Source organism: Canis lupus, chromosome 6, assembly GCF_011100685.1.
Source record: "Canis lupus familiaris isolate Mischka breed German Shepherd chromosome 6, alternate assembly UU_Cfam_GSD_1.0, whole genome shotgun sequence".
Taxonomy (NCBI): domain Eukaryota; kingdom Metazoa; phylum Chordata; class Mammalia; order Carnivora; family Canidae; genus Canis; species Canis lupus.
The window spans coordinates 42,077,958-42,102,758 of NC_049227.1; the positions used below are offsets into that span (position 1 = coordinate 42,077,958).

General features: G+C 38.2%; 1 protein-coding gene, 1 long non-coding RNA gene and 1 pseudogene across 4 annotated transcripts in view; 1 reads left to right on the plus strand and 2 right to left on the minus strand.

Annotated features, from left to right (window-relative positions):
* Positions 1-14,066, plus strand: part of SLC16A4 (solute carrier family 16 member 4) — a 28,689-nt gene extending 14,623 nt beyond the window's left edge. Inside the window, exon 9 of one of the 3 annotated variants that reach the window (XM_038541034.1) lies at positions 392-6,686. In XM_038541034.1, the coding sequence (XP_038396962.1) occupies positions 392-441 (50 nt within the window). In that variant the 3' untranslated portion in view covers positions 442-6,686. Of the gene's footprint in view, positions 1-391; positions 6,687-9,093; positions 9,873-14,040 lie in introns of those variants that run through there. The other 2 variants (XM_038541035.1, XM_038541033.1) reach the window with 2 other exon arrangements.
* On the minus strand, positions 12,197-12,321 carry LOC119872433 (annotated as a pseudogene).
* Positions 14,067-14,485: 419 nt separating the features above from the next.
* LOC111096344 lies at positions 14,486-20,168 on the minus strand. Its single transcript, XR_005361009.1, has 3 exons — positions 17,634-20,168; positions 17,085-17,169; positions 14,486-14,664 (listed from the first exon to the last, which is right to left on the minus strand). It is a non-coding gene; the product is annotated as an uncharacterized LOC111096344 (long non-coding RNA).
* Positions 20,169-24,801: the final 4,633 nt, after the last annotated feature.

Below are 24,801 nucleotides of genomic sequence, written 5' to 3' on the forward strand. Positions count from 1 at the left end.
GCTTGAAATTTTAAATTCAGGTTCAGAACTGTGATTTAGGGACTGGTAACAGGAGACCACAGAGGTGCCTAGCTGAGCAGCGCTATAGCTAGTGCCAGCGAGCTAGAAAAAACAGAGCTCAAATATAGCTTGCGCCCATGCATTTTCTTGATCTTTTTTTTTTTTTTTAATCCTTCTTCACTGGCCATCCCAGTGATGCCTTCAAACTTTCCAAGCCTATTAGGTCCAAAGCAGAGGGAGATAATAAATACCAGGGCACAGAGTATCTTATTCAAATGATAAAGGCAGGTAACATGTTTAGAGATTTCAAGTTTTGTATGTTTTTATATACATCTTAAAATGTTTCAAGAGTTCAATACATGAGAAGTTTTTTTTTTTTTTTTTTTTTAAGATTTTATTTATTTATTCATGAGAGACACAGAGAAAGTGGCAGAGACATAGGAAGAAGGAGAAGCAGGCTCCATGCTGGGAGCCCAATGTGGAATGTGGAACTTGATCCCGGGACTCCAGGATCACGCCAGATGTGTGTTGGGTCTTAAAACCAATTTGTTGGGTCATGATCTTTAAAATTTTTTTAATGAAGAAGAATAGACTAGGGGCACCTGGGTGGTACAGTCAGTTGAGCACCCAACTCTTGGTTTCAGCTCAGGTCATGATCTCAGGGTCCTGGGATGGAGCCCCACGTTAGGCAACATGCTCTGCAGGGACTCTGCTTTTCTCTTTCCCTCTGTCCCTTGCCCCTGCTCTCTCGCTATCTTATTTAAAAAAAAGAAAAAGAATAGACTACAACAGAACAGCTTAAAAAACACCGCATCACTTTATTTTAAATTTTTAGTTCATACACACACACACACACACACACCTGTGTAATATAAAGTATATGTGATATCAAACACACATTTCTTACAGTCAATGAGTCAAAAAAAAATTTACAATCCTTTTATTACCCAATGTCCACAATACCCTAGGTACTATATAAGGAGAGCTCATGAAAAGAATTTTTAAACACTAATTCTGAGAATATTATCTAGGCATCATAAATTGTATAAGTTCTACAAAATAGTCAAAGGAAATGATAAGGCTGATGCTGATAGCTTATATAAAGATTTTTAGTCTGGGAGTTGCTCACAGTATCTTAAGATTATAATAATTAAATATAAAATTCAGTTAAATTTCCTTTTTTATACCATGATCTCTCACCGACAGCAAGGCTAAGCATCTTGTTAAAGGGAGAAACTTCAGTAAGTCCTTACTCATGTTAAGTCATTCCTCAGTGAAACGACAAAGAGAATTTTACAAAGGCCATTAGACTTGTTCCTAACTTCTGACTCCAGCAGCAAGGACCAAAGAAACATCAGAGATGTTGATTTACAGATTGACTCAGCTCTCAACAGGTATGGGCAGTCACTTTATCGCCTTCAGCTTTAACTAAATCCAAAGTCTTACTGGTTATAAAGTATTAAATTCTCAACCAAATTTAGATTTTCAGAACTGCAGGAGATGCTCATTTTGTACTTACCTAGATCTGTTATTATCAAATTGCAAAACCTGAAATTCCTAGAAAAGATTACAGGCATATTACAGGCATAGGAATCTAGCAAACAGTAAGACTTTTCACAATAACCCTCAGTTAAAACACCAGTTAAAAACTGTAACATCAATTACATGAACAGTATTTTCTCCTTCCTGTATGGAAATGAAAAAAGAAAAACAAGTTAGTCCTACACAGCATATTTTAATAATTCAAGGAAAGAAAAAAAAAAGCATAAGAAACCCATAGGAATCATATGACTGAGTTTTTAAAAAATACTTTTCTTTTAAAAAATGTAAATAGAGCATACAGGCAAGACCTTCACAAACCTTGATTAAATATGGTAAGAAACATAGGGGCAACAACATGTATCAGATCTCAAATGAAAATAACAGACCTGGACAGAAATGGAAAGAAGTAAAAAAATTACGCCCCACACCCAGTCTGCTTCTTCTACCCCACAGCCCCTCCTATTCCTAACCCTGTGACAAATTCAGTGTTAGTTTCCTGACCTAGAGTAGTCAACAGACCTAAGTGTAGGTCAAATGTCACTGCTCATCCAACCCCAACTGCTATTTTTTGCTGGTAGATGACATCTAGAGCTACAAGTTGGCCCAGACGGAAGCCTTGGAAGATTGTAGAAAAATAAAAAGTACTAATGTTTTAAAACTTTACTATATTTGTAGTTAATCCCTGTTAACAAAAATGAACCTGCAAAAAGCACTATAAATACAAAAATCATGCCCTGGGCAAACCAAGCATATAATCATATTCCCTGACATATAAGCAGGAATGTGAAATTTCTAATCTTATATCCAACACATTTGACATGTGAGCTCAAAAACGCTAAAGGCTCAGTTTCACTTAAAAACATCACCATCGGGGATCCCTGGGTGGCTTGGTGTTTTGGCGCCTGCCTCTGGCACAGGGCACGATCCTGAAGCCTCGGGATTGAGTCCTGTGTCAGGCTCCCGGCATGAAGCCTGCTTCTCCCTCTGCCTGTGTTTCTGCCTCTCTCTCTATCATGAATAAATAAATAAATCTTAAAAAAAAACAAACAAAAAAAACAGCACCACCACCACCAAGGTGCCTATAAAACAAAACTGAATACAGTTCCCCTCTCTTCCACTGCCAATGGATGAATGCCTATATCACGCTAATATATACATTTTAGATATATTTAAAATCAATCATAAATATAACCTGAAAATGCTCTTAAACTACCACCAGTTAATTATTTGATTATAATTCAGTATTCATTCAATAATCATCAAGCAATTAGCACAGCGCTCTCCTAGCTGCTATAGGGAACACAGAAGACAGAAGTCATTCTGTTAATGTTCTTCTACAGTGCCTAGGGTCATGGTGCAGCACTGTCACATAAACTGCCAGAAATTAATACTAAGGACAATGGTTTAGAGCCTCTAAAACTAAGAATTATTAGAATATATATTCTTTCTCGACTTCATTAATTGAAAATCTGGTTAAGTCACTATAATTTAGTTAATATGAAAATGAGTTAACTCTGTTTTACCTTTATTTTTTATTTTTTTGAGATTTTATTTATTCATGAGAGACACAGAGAGGGAGAAGCAGGCTCCTTGCAGGGAGCCTAATTTGGGACTCTATCCCAGGACCCTAGGATTAACTGAGCCACCCAAGCGTACCTGGAAAGCCATTTCTTAACACTGAACTATAAGTTGATTCTATTCCAATTAAGTTAAATAGTTTCTAAAGGAGAAGTGCATCTCCCTCGTGCTGTTAATTGTTAACCTCACACCACATCAACAATACCATGAGGGAAACTGGTAATCTTACACTAACTCATCTGTGTTTTACAATGGCTAAAATGGAAGTTCACCCATCTAAGCTGGTTTCTTGTTCCATTAACCCAGATAAGGTCATCTCCTCATGAAATGGTCACTCCTTCTCTCTATTCTATCCTCATTTCAGATACAACATGAAACATATTCCACCTGTTGCTCAGTCCACCTTCTACCAACCATGTCCACTATAGTTTTATTATCTTGGCCTATCAGCTGAAAATTTCTCTAAGACTTGAAATTTTATTTGGAAAAATATAAAACAGCTCAACCTTTTGATCTGCTATAAATCTACTTTGGAGGCTGGGGTAGGTAGAGGTAAGAAGGCAGAGCAGACTTCTCTGTCCTCTAAATCCTGGGGAATATATTATATCCTAAAGAAGCAAAAGAAAATCATACAGATTAGTTATTCTGTGATTATTTTCCCCATAAACAATAATGCCCCCCAAAATTGTAGTTTCAGTATTCCTCAGATTGATGAATTCCTACAGAAACATCAAAAATAAATTCTATATAGTGCTCTACTGTGGTTAAAAAGAGGGCAGGGTGGGGTAGCCTTTCCTTCACAAAGCAAAAAAAAAATCAAGCTTCAAAATCCTAACACACAGCACGATCCTTTTAATGAAATTCATAGCATAGAGCAAATACTTACAGCACTCTTGGTAAATCTTACTTATGTGTGGACTTTAGAGAGCTGCTGTCTTAAAAGGCAGTAAGGTTTGGGACACCTGGGTGGCTCACTTGAGCAGCTGACCCTTGGTTTTGGCTCGGGTCACAGTCTGGGGTTGTGAGATCAAGCACTGCATGGGGCTCTGCACTCAGCACAGACTGCTTGTCCCTCTCCCTTCCTCTCCCCCTGCTCTCTAATAATTAAAAAAACAAAAAACAAAAAACCTTAGAAAAAGGCAGTGAGGTTTAAATATGCTAAAACCATGTTTCCCAAGATTTTTCCCATGATGGCCGTATAGAAAATGTTTATATAGTATACCCTAAAATGAAAAGGCTGCTAATAGCCAGCCAACAGGTCCAGTGACTCAGATGACTAAAGATCATTTGTATTTGTACACCTTGGAAGTCTGCCACTATGCCCCAGCCCAACGGCTGGAAGTTCTAATTCAACACTGGCTAGTCACTTATGGAATTCTCAACCACTAAATTGAACTACATTCAAGGAACTTGGGAATTAAAGGGCCTGCTAGGTATATTTCAAGTTTTAACAAGATGACCAATAATAAAATTAGAGTAGTAATCCTAATAAAAAGGATTCATGGGGCGCCTGGGTGGCTCAGTCAGTTAAGTGTCCAACTCTTGATTTCAGGTCAGGTCATTATTGTGGGGTTATGGGATCAAACCCTGCTTCAGGCTTCATGCTCAGCAGGCAGTTGGCTTGAGTTTCTCTCCCTCTGTCCCTCCCCCTGCTCGAATGCTCTCTCTTTAAAATAAAGTACATCTTTTTTTTTAAAGATTTTATTTATTTATTCACGAGAGAGACACACACACACACGCACACAGAGAGGCAGAGACACAAGCAGAAGGAGAAGAGGCTCCATGCAGGGAGCCCAACGTGGGACTTGATCCCAGATCCCAGGATCAGGACCTGAGCCGCTGCTGAGCCATCCAGACGTCCCAAATAAAGTAAATCTTAAAAAAAAAAAAAAAAAGCAAAAAAAAAAAAAAAAAGAAGCTCAACAATCTAGTTCTGAGATCAGAGGTATTTCTTTATTTCTTTCTTAGGATGTTACACTCATTTTTAAATACCCATGGCTTTGCCCATAGAATGACAGAATAATTTAAAAGTGTTGGCTTTAAAAAAAAATAAATTTAGAATCCTATGTTAAATATCAAGTTTGAGGGATCCCTGGGTGGTGCAGCGGTTTGGCGCCTGCCTTTGGCCCAGGGCGCGATCCTGGAGACCCGGGATCGAATCCCACATCAGGCTCCCCGTGCATGGAGCCTGCTTCTCCCTCTGCCTGTGTCTCTGCCCTCTCTCTCTCTCTCTCTCTCTCTCTCTCTCTCTCTGTGACTATCACTTGCAAAACTGTTTATGGAAGCTGACCCCTATCTTTTTAGCTGTTTTATATTATCACAAGACATATTATTAGACATTTCTGCTTAAAATAGGGTTGTAGCCATAGACATAAAAAAATAATTTGGAATGTAATTTTACTGTACATAAGAACTGACTGGGTCACCCATGAATTATGCTTAAGGGAAGTCAATGAATCTGCTCGATTAACATGCATCTCAGATGAATCTGAGGCAAGTAGTTTGTAAACACTGAGGAAAAGCTTACAAGGGCACTTTAGCTTAGGCAGTCTTTTTTTTTTTTTTTAGCTTAGGCAGTCTGTACCAGCTGCCAGTGTCCTATTCCTCAGACTGCTGGCTACAGACAGTAATACTCAGCATGCACTGAACACTTAGATGGATGCACACTCTTCTGGATTATGGTTAATTACATTATCTTGGCTTTATCATTCACAGTGCTTTTGCTAGGACCACAAAGAAACCCCGTCCTTTGAATGCCAACTTACGTGTTTACATTTAAAGCAGTTAGAATATGATAGGTTCTCTACCAAACAACGATTTCCTTTAAAAATATACACTCAAGAGCCTTAAACTGTTTAGGGCTGAAAGTGCATTTGTACACAGCTTTTCTATATTATTACCAAAAAAGCACAGAGATCTAATAAAATCAGACCAAATTAGAGTCTCTTTTACTTTCAGTGGTAGAAAAAGGCTGATCATTAACCAAATACAGTAGATGTTTCAATACAAATGAAGCCCTGAACTTAACTTACTTAGTAGTCATGTAAATCTAAGCTTGATTATGACAGCTAATAGTTCATAAAACAATAATATGACATAGCCCTAGATGCTACACTTCATTCATATTTGCTAATTTTATAAATATAAATATAAACTAAATACTCAACTGTATGATTAATCTACTGAATGGCAAATGGATCTTAGAATTCTAAAAATATGCTAATATCTCAGTTATCAAGTATGAATAAGAAAAAGATTTACATTTTTTTTTTTTTTTTAATTTGAGAGAGAGAGCATGGCAGGGCGCGGGGAGCGGCAGAGGGAGAAGTAGACTCCCCCTTGAGTAGGGGGGCCCGACATGAGGTTCAATCCCAGGACCTGGATATCATGACTTGAGTCCGAGACAGACATCCAACCAACTGAGCCATTCAGGCGCTCCAAGAGAAACAGATTTAAAACTAATCATTTCATTAAATTTTGCATGGAAATACGTGGAGAGTTCTAAAATACGCTAAATAATTCCCTGTCCTGGTAAGAAAATATATTAAATATGTTTTAATCTTTAATGTTTCAGAAAAACATCATTCTGACTTTAAATGTGTATGTGAAATGAAAGGCTTATTACCAATCTTCTGGGATTTATAAAGACAACCACTACAACCCATTTCTCCTCCTTTCTAGAAATCTGAGACTGTCATCTTGCCTGTCTCTTTGATATTTGAAGGGCAATCACAATCAACATAATACAGACTTCTCCTAGCTGATTTCACTCTTTTGCTCAACTCCAAGAAACATTTCACTGAGGTCACTGATCCAACAAGGAGTCAACACGTAAAAAACAAGTTAAATTAGCTGAATTTAAGAGGCTAATAAAACATTCCATTCATTCATTACATTAAGAACAGAAAATAAAGCTAATGAAGCGAACAAAAAAATTAAATGTCTATATCAGAACCAAATTAAAAAAAAAAACAAAGGATAGGAGATAAAGACATACACAGACCAAAAAGAGAAGAGGGTATACTATACACATTCAGTGAGAAATCAAGTTCCAAAATATAGATGAAAATGAAAAGATATAGCATAAGCTCCATGAAGGCAGATATTTCTATGTGTTTCATTCACAGATATGCTCCCAGTAGCTAAAACTGTGCTGGCATACAGCACCAAAACTTCTTTGAATAAATGATCAGAGTAACAGCCTTAACTTTAAAAATTTTTTTTAGGATCAAAAGCCAATTTGCGGGCAGCCCTAGTGGCCCAGCAGTTTAGCACTGCCTTCAGCCCAGGGTGTGATGATCCTGGAGACCTGGGATCAGTACTGAGTCCCGCGTTGGGCTCCCTGCATGGAGCCTGCTTCTCCCTCTTCCTATGTCTCTGCCTCTCTCTCTCTGTGCCTCTCATGAATAAATAAAATCTTAAAAAAAAAAAAAAGCCATTTTGCATCTACAAACATAATAAGCATGCAATACTTTAGAAAAGAGGTTTCTCAGAGTATGGTCAGTGGACATCTGGAGGTCCTGAGAACTTTTTAGGAAGCCTAAAAAGGCAAAACTATCATAATAATACTAGGTTGTTATTTGCCATTTCACAGGGCTGACTTTTACAACAATGTTTAAAGACCAGTGCCTTGCACAAATATTCTTTGCCACCACATACTCATAGTTTTTTAAAGTGTTTCATTTTAAAAAGTTCCGTCAAATACTAAATTAAAAAAAAAAAAAAAAAAAAAGGAAAAATGCTTTCTACACCATGAAAAAAAAAAAAACATTTTCGTATGTGCCATTAGCCAAATGATTTTGTGGACCGACCCATTCTTGCTTTAAAAGAACATTCTGGGGCAGCCTGGATGGCTCAGCGGTTTAGCGCCGCCTTCAGCCCAGGGTGTGATCCTGGAGACCGGGGATCAAGTCCCACGTCGGGTTCCCTGCATGGAGCCTGCGTCTCCGCCTCTCTCTGTGTGTGTCTCTCATGAATGAATGGATGAATGAATGAATGAATACATACATACATACATACATACATAAATCTTTAAAAAAATAAAAGAACATTCTGATTTCAGGAGACTTACACTCATCATTTAACACATTTGACTAGTCACTTCCTTTTCACATGTTCTCACAGCCTCCTGAACCTTCCCTTCTTAGCCCTCATGATATGTGTAAGTCACGTGTTAGTACCTAACTCCTCACAGAACTGTACAGTCTGTGAAGGCAGGGAGCACATCTGTTTTGGCTCACTACCATTCTCTTCTCCAACAACTAGCACACTATTGGGAACATAATATAAATATTGAAATGTTTGTTCAGTGAGGAAAAAAAGATAACCAATTCTCTCACTTTTTTCTTTGGAAAATAGTAGTAATTCACAATTATTCTCTTTTTAAAAAATTTTTATTTCTTCATGAGAGACAGAGAGAAAGGTTGAGACAGAGGGATTCCAAGATTCCTTGGGAGGCATTCCCCACAATTATTTTCTTTGTAAGAACAGTAGCCTTCTAATAAGATTCATCATAAAATTAGGGGCCTTGGGTGGCTCAGTCAGTTAAGCATCTGCCTTTGGCCCAGGTCATGATCCTGGGGTTCTGGAATTGAGCCCACATCCAGGCTCCCTGCTCAGTGGGGAGTCTGCTTCTCCCTCTGTGAGCATGCTCTCTCAAATAAAATCTTTTAAAAAAGAAGATTCATAGTAAAATCAGATTGTATGTGTCCCTAACTTTCCCCAACTTCCACTGTAAGACAGGAGATGAGTTCTGGGTCTATGAGGACATTTTTCCACACAGGGTTAAGTCCCTAACTCAGGTGGAACAGATTTAACTTTATCAATAGAAAATAAGGCAGGCAGCTTAACTCCCTAATATATCACAATACATTCTAGGAATTATAGGAGGCTCCTTCCCTTGACACAGTGGATGGCTGAGAATTACTACCTGAAAGGTCCGCTTCACTAACAGACACCACTCCTTCCTTCCAGGCTGGTTATATGATTACACCCAGACATACACTGGCTCCTTCTACTTCTCTGGTACATGCTATCTCCTCTCTTCAGTTTCCCTGTTCTTTGTACCGTTGGCTGAGAGATGGAAAAACAGTGCCTGACCAGAAAGGAAAAGGACTGCAATCAAACGAGAGCTTAACAAAACACAATCTAAACTAAGAAGTCACTGGAAACAAAAGCTTGGAAGAAACCAATTTCCTCGTTTGTAAAATGAAAAGGCAAACCAGATAGTTTTTAAGGTTTCTTTTTTTTACATTCCGAGGAATACCTAATTGATAGAAAAGAGCCACTTAAACTAAGCTGTTTGTTAGTATTTAATCAAACAGGCTAAAGTCTTCATCAGTGAAAACAACTACCTTAGGTATTAAAATATAATTCTTAATGTGCTATAATAATAAATTGACAAAACTCTCAACTGTGCCTTGGTAATCCAGCCATTAAAATATATGGAGATGGGGGATCCCTGGGTGGCTCCGCAGTTTAGCATGCCTGCCTTCGGCCCAGGGCATGATCCTGGAGTCCTAGGATCGTGTCCCACATCAGGCTCCCTCCATGGAACCTGCTTCTCCCTCTGCCTGTATCTCTGCCTGCCTCTCTGTGTCTCTCATGAATAAATAAATAAAATCTTTGGGGAAAAAATATGGAGATGAAAAACTATTTTGTTAGTGTAAACAATTATTAAATGTAGCCACTGGTTGACTATGACTCTGAAATCTGAATGAATATTAAAACCTTGTTGAGTGACAAGAATGGTATACACCCTCCAGAGAGTTTATCTTTCCTTATTAGAAATAATCTTTGTTTCCATTATTTTGTTTCCTAAATTTTCTATGATAAATGTGTATTGTTATGTAATAAAAACTAACAATAGCCGAAAAAGAGAGCACTTGGGTTGCACTCGGTTAAGCACCCAACTCTTGGTTTCAGCTCTGGTCATGTCCTCAAGATTGTGACATCAAGCCCCGAGTTGGGCTCCATGCTTACTGCAGAGTCTGCTTGAGTTTCTCTCTACCTTTCCCTCTGCCACTCCTACTCATGCTCTGTCTCTAAAATAAATAAATCTTTAAACACTTTTTTTTTAATTACCAAAGGAAACCCCTCCTTTATTTCAAGATCATTTGAATACTATTCCTGCCCATTTAAACAATATTACTTTTCACTAAATCTACTTATCTAAAATATTCAAACTAAACGATCTAGATGTGTCTTTAGAACCACAGATTTTAGGGGCACCTGGATGGCTCAGTTAGTTGGGCATCTGACTTTTGGTTTCGACACAGGTTGTGATCTTCGAGTCATGGATTCCAGGCCCATGTCAGACTCCATGCTCAGTAGGGAAACTGCTTAGAGTTCTCTTCCTCTCCATCTGCCCCTCCCCTACAAGTGTGTGAGCCTGCACTCGTGCTCTAATAATGATATCTTTAAAAAAATACAAGTTTTATAAGAAGATTAAGTAAGTAGCTTTTAATGGAAGAAATATTTAAACTACTCTTCTTAAATATGGAATAATTATGTTAACTAATAATATCATTCAGAAATGATAGAAATGTAAGAAATTACATGTAAATAGAGAGCTCTTCATTTCATTATTTGGGTGATTTTTTTTTTAAAGTTTTTTTATTTATTTATGATAGTCACACAGAGAGAGAGAGAAAGAGAGGCAGAGACATAGGCAGAGGGAGAAGCAGGCTCCATGCACCGGGAGCCCGATGTGGGATTTGATCCCAGGTCTCCAGGATCGCGCTCTGGGCCAAAGGCAGGCGCTAAACCGCTGCGCCACCCAGGGATCCCAATTTGGGTGATTTTAAGAGGAAAGAAAATACCTAGGGTTCTCTGTAATACCAAGATCCCTTAAAATCTCTTTCAGGAGACTCTTTCAAACTATTGTTATTAAAAATAACAATTAAAATTAAGTAATTGAAAAAATTAAATAATTAAAATAAATCATTAAAAATTAAGCTAATAATATTATTACTCTATCTTCCCATTCCTTTATTTTTTTTTAAGATTTTATTTATTTATTCATGAGAGACACAGAGAGAGAGGCAGAGACATAGGCAGAGAGAAGCAGGCTCCATGCAGGGAGCCTGATGTGGGTGGGACTCAATCCCGGGAGTCCAGGACCATGCCCTGGGCCAAAGGCAGGCACTAAACCACTGAGCCATCCAGGAATCCCCATCCTCTCTGCTTTAAAATATCTATTGATTCCCTATAGAGAAAAAAGACTAAACTGAAAGCCTGGCTTTAGCTCCAAAATACCGTACCCGCTCACTCCCTGTTTATGCCTCTGTGCAAGCTTTGCTACCACCTACAGTCCCAAAGCTTGCCTTTCTCCCTCAGGCATAGTCTCATTCCTCACAAGTTGACTCACTCAAAGGCCACCTTTTCTGGAGACTTCGCCTAACAGGAAGTCAATCTCTGGTCATGATTTCTGTCCACTTTTCTACATGAGTTTACATTATCATTTTTCCATTAGTTTGCAAGATCAACAAGTTGGATGGTGTTCTACTGATTTTTTCCCCCAGCATAAACTTTGGAACCTAATTAATCTGGGTTCAACTCTCAATTATCTTAAAAACAGAAGTTGATCCTATTTAAAACAGGTTTTACGTTTAGATATAAATGTCTAACATTTTTATATTTTAGACGTAAGACAATATGAAAGCAAAGCAAAACAAACACCATCCTCTTACACAGACAGCAAAAACAGTTAATAATAAATTCCAAAAAAAAAATAAATAAATTCCACTCTGCTGCTTGTTACCATATGACCTCATCAATGTCATTCAACCTGAGCCCCACTTTTCTCCTCTGTACATGCGGATAACAGCACCAGCCCACCTCACAGATACACTGTGAGGATTGAATGAAAATACTCCTGTACTAAGCAAAATAACCCTCAGATACAGCAGCTGCTAATTTCCTTTCTTCTGCTTTCTAAATCCTTTCTATGTCAAAACAGAAGACAAAAGCAATCAACAAAACCACTCTCATCCATCCTCCCTTCTCTTGGAATACTTTTCTTAAAAGAGACTTTACCTAGAACAATGAGATTCTTTCCTCCTAAGAAAGCAGACTGTACATTTTAAGTAGGACCAACTAAAGAACTCCAAGTTGAATTCTGATTTGGGAAAAGTTTTCAATTAGCAATAATCGCGCCTTGGATAAACCTCATTGGCTATGATACTGCCACTGCGCAAAGCTTCCGATTTGAACAGGCTTTATGAATCTTATGCAACAGAGCAACTCTTCATCTGCTCAATGACAGTAGCCCCTGAACCTGGGTGGTGTGGATTAAGAAAGTCTGATTCCCTAGGCCACAAGACGTTGAAGACAGTTATAACTAATGTATTCCTTGTATTAACAACAACTTATGATGTTCCTATTCATTTTATTACTTTTCTTTGGACAATATTATAAGATGCCATACATTTTTAAGAATCCATAATCTAGAAATACTATCCCAGCTATATATGGAGTTTCAAGAAAATCAAAATAGTTCACTGATTTTCTTTCCCCTTTGCCCTTAATAGATCCCTAGGAGACAAAGAGGAAACAAATATTAGACTCAGGATACACAACCATACGTGTTTGGAGTGGTAGGGTGGTAAACAACTTTTTTTCCACATCCAATATGTACCAGTCACTAAGGGAGGCACATTTTATGTATTACCTTATTTAATCTTCACAACCTTTATTTTTTTTAAAAAGATTTTATTTATTTATTCATGAGAGAGAGAGAGAGAGAAGAAAGAAGAAGAGAAGAGAAGAGAAGAGAAGAGAAGAGAAGAGAAGAGAAGAGAAGAGAAGAGAAGAGAAGAGAAGAGAAGAGAAGAGAAGAGAAGAGAAGAGAAGAGAGAGGCAGGGACATGGGCAGAGGGAAAAGCAGGCTCCATGCAGGAAGCCCGACGGACTCAATCCCGGGACTCCAGGATCACACCCTGGGCCAAAGGCAGGCGCCAAACTGCCGAGCCACCCAGGGATCCCTCTTCACAACCTTTGAAAGTAGGTACTATGATACTCAGCTTATAATGAATAAGCTTAAAGTCAAAGAAATTAAACACTCAGTAAATAGTGAAATCACAATTCATACAGATTGGTAAGAAACCCTACACTGGGGATCCCTGGGTGGCGCAGCGGTTTGGCGCCTGCCTTTGCCCCAGGGCGTGATCCTGGAGACCCGGGATCGAATCCCACATCAGGCTCCCGGTGCATGGAGCCTGCTTCTCCCTCTGCCTGTGTCTCTGCCTCTCTCTCTCTCTGTATCTGTCATAAATAAATAAAATATTAAAAAAAAAAAAAAAGATTAAAAAAAAAAAAAAAAAAGAAACCCTACACTGTCCCCTCTAGATCACCCTGACTTCTTGGCAGTACCACAAGATTATGGAGCTGATTTAACTGAAAACAGTTATGATTTGTTCTAACTCAAATTGGCATAAAATTTTATAATATCTACTCTAAAATGAAATGGAGAATGCAAAGTACCTAAGACAAAGCCACAAAAGACATCTGCTACAGCGCCGTAAAAATGTAGTTGTTACAATAATTAACTTTTTTAGGCCTTTCAATATTCAACAAATCTTACCAAAGAAGGTAATGCTTGAGTATAGGCCATTTGTAATTAATTCCTCAATACTAAAATATTATTGGAATGTTTATAATTTTTTTGGAATGTTTATAAATTTTAAGTCTTGAAATATATATTTATTTAGTAGAGCTATGATAATTTGAACATAAAATTCAGGATACTTTCTTCTCAGCTACTTATTGGCTTCTATTTAAAATTAAGATACCATTTCTTGCAGTTATTACTCTAAGTGCCATACTACCATCGCAGAAGAAGAAATGTTCTATATATGTTGATCATTTAGCACTATTTCTGATAATAAAGCTCTACCTTTACAATACCTTTTTCTTTTTAAGATTTTATTTGAGGGCAGCCCTGGTGGCTCAGCGGTTTAGCATCGCCTTCGGCCCAGGGCGTGATCCTGGAGCCCCGGGTTCAAGTCCCACGTCGGGCTCCCTGCATGGAGTCTGCTTCTCCCTCTGCCTGTGTCTCTGCCTCTCTCTCTGTGTCTCCCATGCATAAATAAATTAAAAAAAAAAAAGATTTTATTTATTTGTTTGTTTGTTTTTTAAAGATTTTACTTATTTATGATAGAGAGAGAGAGAGAGAGAGGCAGAGACACAGGCAGAGGGAGAGGCAGGCTCCATGCTGGGGGCCCGACGTGGAACTTGATCCCTGGGCTCCAGGATCGCGCCCTGGGCCAAAGGCAGGTGCTAAACCGCTGAGCCACCCAGGGATCCCCAAAAAAGATTTTATTTGACAGAGAAAGAGCTGGAGAGAGGGAGGTGGATGGACAGAGGGAGAGACAGAGGGCTGCCTCCTCACTGAGCAGGCAGCCCAACATGGGGCTCGATCCTAGGACCCCGAGATCATGACCTGAGCCAAAGGCAGATGCTCTGCTGACTGAGCCACCCAGGTGCCCCGCCTATAACTTTTGAAAGCTCTTTCCTACCTTATATCTCATTGTCATCATGTCAAGCCTGTAAAGAAATTGAATAGGTATTATTACTCCTATTTTATACTTAAGGAACAAAAGCAAATTAGGACCAAGTTATCTGCCTAAAGTTACAAAGCTAGTCCTTAACACAGCCTAAGTATCAGTGCTGATTAGATCACCACCCCTGGCTTTCCCCTTTTTTTTTGGCTTTCCCTTTTTTAATGATTGGCTAGGGAGTTAAGTTAAAGTTTAATGAAAGCAAGAACTGCACTTAAACAGAGTAATAATTTTATGATATTTTCCAAATAATCTAGTCATATTAATATATGTGATGCTATGTTTGTCTGTAAAAAATTAGCTTAGTTTAATAAACTTATCCAACTGCAAAATCAGGCTTTCCCATGAGGAAAAAACTCATCATGTTCTTAGTATTTGATTTTAGTTATTTTTAAGCAAGACAATACAAAACATGAGCAGCGGTTTCTCTGAACACTTCAATACAAAAAAAGCCCGATACTCTTTTTTTAAAAGATTTTATTTATTTGAGAGAGAGCTGAAGCATGAGTTGTGGGGGAGGGGCAAAGGAAGAGGGAGAAGCAGACTCTCTGTTGCTCAAAGAGCCCCCACACAGGCTTTGATTCCAGCACCCTGGTATCATGACCTGAGCCAAAGGCAGATGCTTTACGGACTCAGCCACCCAGGCACCTCAGCCTAACACTTTTTTAAAAACCTTAAGTGTTTCTCCTAACCCAAAACCAACTTGTAGGAGGCTTTATGTCCACATATTTGCCTCATTTGCCTACTCATTTCCCACAAATATCTATCCAGTTGTCTCAGATTTATACTCAAGGCATTAACATATACACAAATGAAAAATAACAGAAGTAGCCTGAATCAACTTTTAAAGAAATCAGTTAAAATTCTTGTTTTATTTCTGAGAAGCTGGTATTATTACCCATGGTCACTGAGCCAAATGATAATCATTTCTAAAAAAAAAGAGAGGTGGGGCAGCCCTGGTGGTGCAGCGGTTTGGCGCCACCTGCAGCCTGGGGTGTGATCCTGGAGACCTGGGATTGAGTCCCACATCGGGTTCCCTGCATGGAGCCTGCTTCTCCCTCTGCCTGTGTCTCTGCCTCTCTCTCTCTGTGTCTAGGAATAAATAAAATATTAAAAAAAAAAAAAAAGAGAGAGAGAGAGAGGTACCTGGGTGGCTCAGTCTTGGTTAAGTGTCTGCCTTAGGCTTGCTCAGGTCATGATCCCAGTGGCCTGGGATCAAGCCTTACATGAGGTTCCCTGCTCAATGGGGAGTCTGCTTCTCTTTCTTCCTCTGCCCCTTCCACTGCTCATGTGCTGCTCCCTCTCTCAAATTAACAAAATATTTTTTTAAAAATTTAAAATTAAAAAAAAATTAAAATAAGAAAGGAAAGGAAAGGAATGGGAAAAAGAAAACCTAATCCCTGTTAACATTCCAACAGAAGCTACTATATTGTTAAATCTCCTTCTATACAAAAAATGATCAACGGTAAGCTAGTGAGACTTTTTTAGGCATACAGAGAATCAGCTAAGATAGGGGTAACCAACTGTCTTGGTTTGGCTGGAAACAAAGGAGTTCCTGGGACACAGGACTTTCAGTTTTAGAACCAAGATGAGTTGGCCACCTATACTAACAAGTAAACACATCTGGATGTCTAGATACTTGATAGCACATAGTTAAAAACCTAAAGTTTTGGGATCCCTGGGTGGCGCAGCGGTTTGGCACCTGCCTTTGGCCCAGGGCGCAATCCTAGAGACCCGGGATCGAGTCCCACGTCAGGCTCCCGGTGCATGGAGCCTGCTTCTCCCTCTGCCTGTGTCTCTGCCTCTCTCTCTCTCTCTCTGTGACTATCATGAATAAATAAATAAAATCTTTAAAAAAAAAAAAAAAAAAAAAAAACCTAAAGTTTTCTTCTAGCAATCTTCCCCCCCTCAAAAGAGAAAATCACAAATTCTATTTTTACCCCATTCAAGCCCCAGTGAGCAAACAGAAATAGGATACACATTAGTAGTTAAGGAAGGGAGGCATACATTTTTAATGAGAATCCACTTTCAGGCATTAACTGACCAGGGACTTGGAAGTAATGGAAGACTTCCAGCTTTCACTTCTACTATTTTTTACAGAAGTGACAATCTGAGCTGAAATAAAGCCAAGATGTCCTACTCTTGGTTCACGTCAACCAACGTTAACATTTTAGCAGGGAAGAGAAGTTTGTCAGGACCAAGGAAATGAGAAAGATAAGTGTGAAAGAGCAAGAGCCAATATTGTCTTCCTTCCAATTTCTCAAAGCTAGTCAGAGTTTAGCATAAATTATTTGTATACACCAACCTACAGATCGAAGTTTATCACACTTGATTAAACAATTTCAAGCCTAAATGCCCCAGCTGTGTAGCACAGCCCTCTGAAGCCATAGCAGTAAGATGACTCACCAACTGGCAGGTGTCTTAGAGTCTACGAATAATGGATGTCTGCCTGGATGAAAACAAATGTATGTGCCCAACAGACGACCTCATCCTGCTTGGCAAAGAGGAGAAAAACTAAAAAACTGATCAGTAGTACAGTACTTGTTTTATAATGGAAAGAATCGGACTTAGCTCAAAAGAAGAGACTTGTAATTCATACAGACTTTTAAAATGTCCTCTCTACATATTTTATATTTCAATTTTCACTTACCAGAAAGGTTCAATAGAATAAGATCAAAGAGGATAAAAATCAATTTTATAACCCCCAAATTAGAAATAACTGAAAGTGAGAATTGTCATACTGAGTTCGTTTCAAGAAATGTGAAGTCAGAGTCACAAGAAAAATAAATCCATATTTAAACCCTCCTATTATATTTAATGACCTGATGTCAGTTTCCACTCAAGTGAAAATTAGTAGCTCATGTTTGAGTATGTATTTTCCTTATTGAAAACTGACACCATGCCACAGTTAATAAGATATGGGTTTATAAATATGGAGTTTTAAAAGAAACTTACCCTTTCCCTTTGTGCAGCTCTGACTTCCAACCCAGTTTCTATAGAAACAGGAGGACAAGTGCCAGTGCCAGAAGTCTGCCAATTAGAACTCATCTTTTAGTTGCTGAATAATAAAGCCATATCCCAAAGTCCGCTATAGGTTTTTGATTGTCAGTAGTTCCTAAAAAGAAACCCAGGAGGAAAAAAAGATGTTTAACCAATTATTGTACTTAGATAAGCTCCCTCCTTTAAACTTGGCCATTAAAAAAGTGGAGGAGGTTTGATCCACTACCATACATATTAAAAACATTTTTTTAGAGCTTCAGTATCTCTAAACTTAAAGGGCAGCAAATTGAAGGAAAAGGTGTCTCTGAAGGTTCAAAATACCTTTACACCCACACATGGAAGGAAGAAAACACTCAGGTATTACAGAAATAAAGTACTGTCAACCACCAAACCTTAAAAGTTCAACAAATTCATTCTTTTTTGTGAAATGTATTTTCAGTAAGTTTCTAACACTGCAGAGAGTAAACTTCACAAATGGAATTTGTCAGGAGAGATAAATGATAATATGGGTAAGTCTCCACTAAAAAAAATCTCTCTGGTCTCAGGAGAAATCTATAAATCAGAAATGAACCCCAGAAAGATTTTCTGGAGAAGTAGACATGTGTGCTTGATGAAAAATGCCTCTAAAGCATAAATGCCAATTTAAAAATTAAAACATTGTGCAATGTGAATAATCTTGTTGCAATTCTTCATTTGGTATCATTAAGATTGCTTGGTGACTTTTTAGAATCATTTATCATAAAAATTTACACATTAAAAATCATTCCTGTATCTAAATTGATACACTTCAGTTTAGAGTATTCCCTTTAATACATTATATGAATCTCAATATTTGTTATTTGTCACTATGATTAATATGAATTCAATTTTTGTTGCTATGCAAGGAAAATCAGTTTATTTATGAAGTTACTATAATACAATAAAAAACCAAAGCGATTTGAATCTCTCCTCAATCCTGTCTATATCCATCCCCCTAGAGAGATCTAAACCTACCTCTACCAAATTTTCTAAAGTATGCGGCAGCTATCAGCAAACAGTGTCTCAACTATCCTTACCCTTATCTGTAAAAAACAAGATGTTCTATCTCACAATGAAAAGAGTGGACTAGAACAGAATAGGAAGGAGAGGAAAAAGAAGCATAACAAAATAAGCAAGAACCACCAAGACAGGCAACAGCAACCCCTCTTGAAAGTTTTTGGTTTTGATTTTCAAATAGTGCTTAAGAGGCTAATTGTGTGTTTTATATGTTTAAGGTCGATCTCTCTAGAGCAGTGGTTCTCAATCCTGGCTACACATTAGAATCATCTGGGCACTTAAAAAAATAATACTGGGGCCTTGGCAGAGTCCCACTCTGCCTAGATCAATTTAAATGAATCTGAGAGAGTAAATTCCAGGTACTGGTATTAAAAGGTCCTCAAGTGATGCTAATACAGAGCCAGGTTTCAGACAACCGCTGTAGAATGCAGAAAAATTCCAATTAAGGAGTCTTGTTTACTGAAATATTTCTGTATATAAAGAATATACACAAGCTAGATGCTTATCCTGGAAGCAAGGTAAAATTACTAATGGTGAATTTCTATATGCTAAGATACAATGGAAAACCAATTTTCTTGATATGCTATGCATATTTTAATTAAGATATGTAATTAAAAATATGTATGTAGCACCTCAGAGTCTTAATTTTTCCTGTAATGATAGGTCTATTCTGTACATGTATGTAATATGCTTATGCATTAAAGTTCTTCATGAAATCCTTTCTTTGGGTAAAAGGAAATCTGCTGGTCATCTGAGAAAGGTCATATACCAAAACAGCACTTAAAAGCTTTATACTCACATGTACCTGGTTTGGACAGGGGGACAGCCATTCTACAAAAAGACCCTCTAAATAGATATTTAGTATGGAAGTTTCGTTTGATACCACTAGAAAACTGGCAAGTTATGAAATGTAGAAAGCATGATCAGTGTGTTATAGCAGAAACTATCTATAACTACAGTGGAAGCTTTTCCTTACAGTGGGCTGAAAGCAGAAAGAGTAAGAAACAACATGTTGAGGAAATAATGATTTACTAGGAAGAAGACTGCTTTGAAATCTTAGGGTGGCCAGCAATTTTGAGCCTGAAGAAGAAATACACTCTCTACTATGGTTATTTAAATAAAAGAATACCCCTGATTTCTGAACAAGAACATCTGCAGTCTTACAGTGAATCTGAAATGCTAATATATCTTTGGAGGAAATACTATCTTTGACTTGTCAAGAGCTGAAAGATTTCCTTTTTTTTTTTTTAAGATTTCCTATTTTGAATTACATATTGCATCTGTCTTCAATTAGTGTAGCTAATTAATCCTTCAAATATTTGGGTACCTATTATATACTAGACTTTATTCTAGATCTTAGAATAGTTGAAGTTTGTGTTACTTTCCTGAGACAGGTAGCCAAATCTTTTTTTCTTTTTCTTTTTTTTTAAATATTTTATTTATTCATGAGAGACACGGAGAGAGAGGGAGAGAGACAGGCAGAAGGAGAAGCAGGCTCCATGCAGGGAGCTCGACGTGGGGTCTCCAGGATCACCCCAGGCTGAAGGCGGTGCTAAACCGCTGAGCCACCCAGGCTGCCCACAGGTAGCCAAATCTTTTTTTTTTTTTTTCAGGTAGCCAAATCTTGATCAAATCACATCACTCCACCTCCTTAAAACTTTCGACAGCTTTCTACTGCGTACAGCATTTGTCCTTGGCAACTGGCCCTTACAGTTCACTATCTCCCTTCTTCCATCAGAATGTCAGCTCCACAAGAAAAGAGAAACTTGTCTGTTTTCTTCACCAATAACACTCCCAAGATCTCAAGTAATTCCCGGCATATAGCAGATACCTAAGTATTTGAAGAATTAACTAATTCCACACTAACTGAAAACAAACCCAGTTTAGATAATCCAAAACAGGAAACCCTTCAACCATTCAGAAGTCAAAGATACACTCAACTTTATAATTCCAATCTGTCTCAATCTTATCAGTAACCTGCTTAGGAGGTAGTAGATATAGGTGCTGGTTCATTCATGGAAAGCAACTTGCACATGTACATACATATATACATAATCCTAGAATCATTTTCAATTTTAACTTAAGATAAACTACAGTCATACTACTTTTAGATTAACATCTGAAACCTCAGGGATATCCCAGTTTCTGGCTGTGTATCACTCAGCCAACTTACAAAACTTTTCTGGTGTCCCTTTAGCATTGTATAAACTGAAGCGTGGCTTACAGACTGTTATAAGGCAAAATTACACACTAAACTAGATGGAATTCCTTGGAGAAATAATTACATGACTATTAAGTGATAAGTTCCATGGCATTTGCAGTTTCATTTTGCTGGTCTCTGTAACAGCTCTGAATTGATCTTCTGGAAATTCCTCCTCTCAGCCTCAGAGACAGAACACCACTCTGCCTCTTCTACTTGGGATTCTTTTCCACACCATCTCCCCTTCCCAGGCCTTATATATGATATTACTCCGAGTTTATACTTCAGCACTCTACTCTCTGCGGGCCAGTGATACTCCACATGTGGCCAATGACCACAGACTACATTAGAATTACTGAGGAAGCTTGTAGAAGAACAAAGACTCCTGAGCCACCTCAGTCCAACAAATCCCAGAATGCCTGGGGATGGAGCCAAAGGCCTGCATGCTTCCCAAGAACCACAAATTTGATACACTCTACAGTTTGAAACCCACTGCCTGGACATTTTCTCAAGTTTGCTAGTTTATCCCATCCCAGTCTCCAGAAAAAAGTAGTGAGGTATGGCAATACAGCAACCAAGAACCCTAACTGGGAGAAAGACCTGGTTAGAACCCCGCTCTATCAATTCCAGCTGTCAGATCATGGTCTCTGGTGAGACTTATCTGATACAATGTGTGCAGAGGCCCCGCAGAATGCTCCTCGGCCTAAATGGGTATTTAACAAATGATTGCTATTATTAGTACTGTCACTTTCTACCAACCTGCCTCCACTTTCTATCAACTGATTATATATACCCTCACTTCCCACCTCTCTCAAACTACCTTTCGGGATTCCCTATTTTTATTGACTGGACCATTTTACAAGTTTTCCAGGTTTCAGCCCGGTCAGCTTTCCCACTGATCCATAAAGCTGTTATATTATTCATGCCTGCTTGCCTGATATCTCAACCACAATCTCCCTCTTCATTCCACATCTTTCTCCAACTTTACAAATTATTTTGTAAAGTCTTTCTTGACTATCCCAGCTTAAAGTAACCTTCAAGTTCATATAGACTCATATCACCTGTAAAAAATTCATTAGCAATTAATCAACAACTGGCCTATGACATCTCTCTTACAATTGTCTTAAACTGTGAACTTCCCCCCTGGTATTTAACCATCTACTTGTTTATAACTAGTTTCCCCACCAAACAGTGTAAGTTACTGATGTGGGTAGAGACTATTCTATACTTTGATCTACATGCTCTGCATCTTATTTAATATACAATCAGCATTCAAATGATTATACAGAAACTCTACCTGAAAGCTTAATATTATAGCATTTTAGAAGCATGTTAAGCAATTTGACCTCAAGGTCAAAATCTCTTCTTGGCTGCTAAGGACAATCTTGTCTGAGGCTTGAAGGAATTTTGTCATTCAATAAATTGCTTAAGGAGAGTAAATTGGAACCGGAGGGAGATGGAAGTGGTGGTCAGATAAGCCATAATCAGATAACACACTGTAAAACAAAAAATAGATGCTGCAACCAGCCATAAGCACTAAATTTACTGCCTCAGATAAACAGTTTGTAAACAACAATGTGACTTAAGATACAGAAGTGGCAATTTATAAAATTTAAGTTGTGTTACTAAAGTCAGGGTACTCCCTATTTTCAATTTTAATACCCACAACCAGGCTTTACAAAATGAGCACAATTCAGAGGTGTTCTTGTAATAATTTCTCCTATAGTAGAATCCTAAATCTAGACCATACGAAAGATACTGAGAAACCACACAAGGGATTCAAAAAGGCAGGTCCCAACTTATAAAACCAGAACTCTAGATCTAACACTCAACCCCATTAATAGTTTTTCCTTCATGGTGTAGCTGGAAATAAAATGATTTCATGAGCTGTTTCAAAAGATTGTCATGCTGTGTACCTTTCCATTTTGCATGATATGGTTTCACATACAAATAAACAACTGTTCTATTCACAACCTTTGCTTCTTGTTGAGATGAAACCTGAGATCTTAGAAAGATACCAAACATGTAGAAATATGCGGAGTGTCCCATAATCTTCCTTAAATCATTATAATGATTTTAAAAACTTGCTTACTAGTTGGAAAAACTACTTAATGGGCTTTCAGTGGGGACCACCAGAGAAAGAAAATATTATTGGAAATTGACATTTCCAACAGGTATAAAACTTTTGAAGAAATGTTGTGAAATCACCTAGCAAAGTTTTAGAGGACAGCCAACTCGTAAGCAGAGGTTTTAAAAACTTGTAAATGACACACTGAGAAACTGAAAAAACAAAACAAAACAAAAAAAAACCAAACACACCAACCACCACTGGACTTCACTTTTCCCCTCTGGAAAGAGATGAAAAACTAGAATTTTGTGAAGAGGAAAAATTCTATTCAACATTTCGACCTGGTTTAAATAAAGGAAACCTAGTTGTATTACACGCTAAAAAAGTTGTGCTTGTATTTAAGTTGCCAAAGCCTCACATTTGATTAATGGCGGGGGTGGGGGAGTGGACAGAGGGACTGGAAGGGCTCAGAAGCCTAGTAGGATTAAATGGACAATGAAAATGGTAAGAGCAGACAAAAACTAATTTCTCACAACATTGCCTTAAAACTACAGTTGCCTACTTCTACAATTCAATCTCTTTGTAAGTCAAGAAAACTAACCATTTTGGCTAAATTATCTATCATTCCCAGTCTTTCTTTTTTTGCTATATATATATATATATATATATATATATATATATATATATATATATATATACTAACCCAGAGGTTTAGAATCAATGTTTGTAATGGCAACATTATATATAGCAATAAATCCTTCCAGCACCATTAAATCCCCACAAAGGGTGAAGGCCAAGGCTAATGGAACATGTCAAAACTTTAAAGGACATCAGGCTGTTGTTAATCCCAAATCCATAACCAGGATTTTAATACTTTTGGCTCCCACAGTAAAAAAAAATTTTTTTTTCGCATATTAAAGTTAAACTTAAAAAACACATATAGACACCAAATAGAACAGAAGTTCCGGTCTGGAATTTTAAGAACACAACACTGCAGTGAGGGGTGGAAGCTAGTAATGGCAGCAGAGTGCCTCGAGGCTTCCAATCCGAGAAAAAAATACCCCAACCAGTAAAAGCCCTCACCCTATTAACCAAATGCATTTTGACCTCTAAAAACCCTCTTACCTGTTTACAAGGGTTTATACAGCTGTTTGCCACTGGAACACCACCTTGCAGCGTATAACCGTGGCATCCTTTGTTGATAATCACCTGTTGCCTAAGTAAGCATCATCCCGCCTGGAGACAAACAGCACTAGGGCTCTTCCATCCGAGGTTAAAATTCAAAACAAGCCCAACAAGCCTGCATTTCAAGGTGGTCTTCGTCTGCAACTAGGTAAGTTTAAAACTGGCAAACAACAATGGTGTCTGAAGCCAATGGTGCAGCACTGCTGGCTTCCTCTTGAACTCCAGCGTTGTCACTTGCACCGAAGTCTCCTGCTGCAAACAGGGGGGTTGTTCTCCTGTACTGGGAACAGCTTCCAAAGCTCAGGAGCCCCTGTACAGGATAACGCAGGAACTAAAGGCAAACACTTTTTCCTCCTTAAGGATGCCTCCATTTTTTTTTTCCTCACAATCTGTACTACCAACCGAAGTGACTGGGCCTGAGTGTGCGTTCGTACCTATGAAACCGTCACGGTGCATGCACATCCAAGGCATGTGGAACCACAGGTCAAATAAGGCACAGATACCAAGTAACGGTTCTAATTACAAACGCTAGCTCTCAGGAACTCTTCATCCATTCAGAACTAAACCCATCACTGCATAACTCGGGTAAGAAGCCCCTGGAGATGGAGGAGCTCCTCAAATGTGTCAGGAAAGGC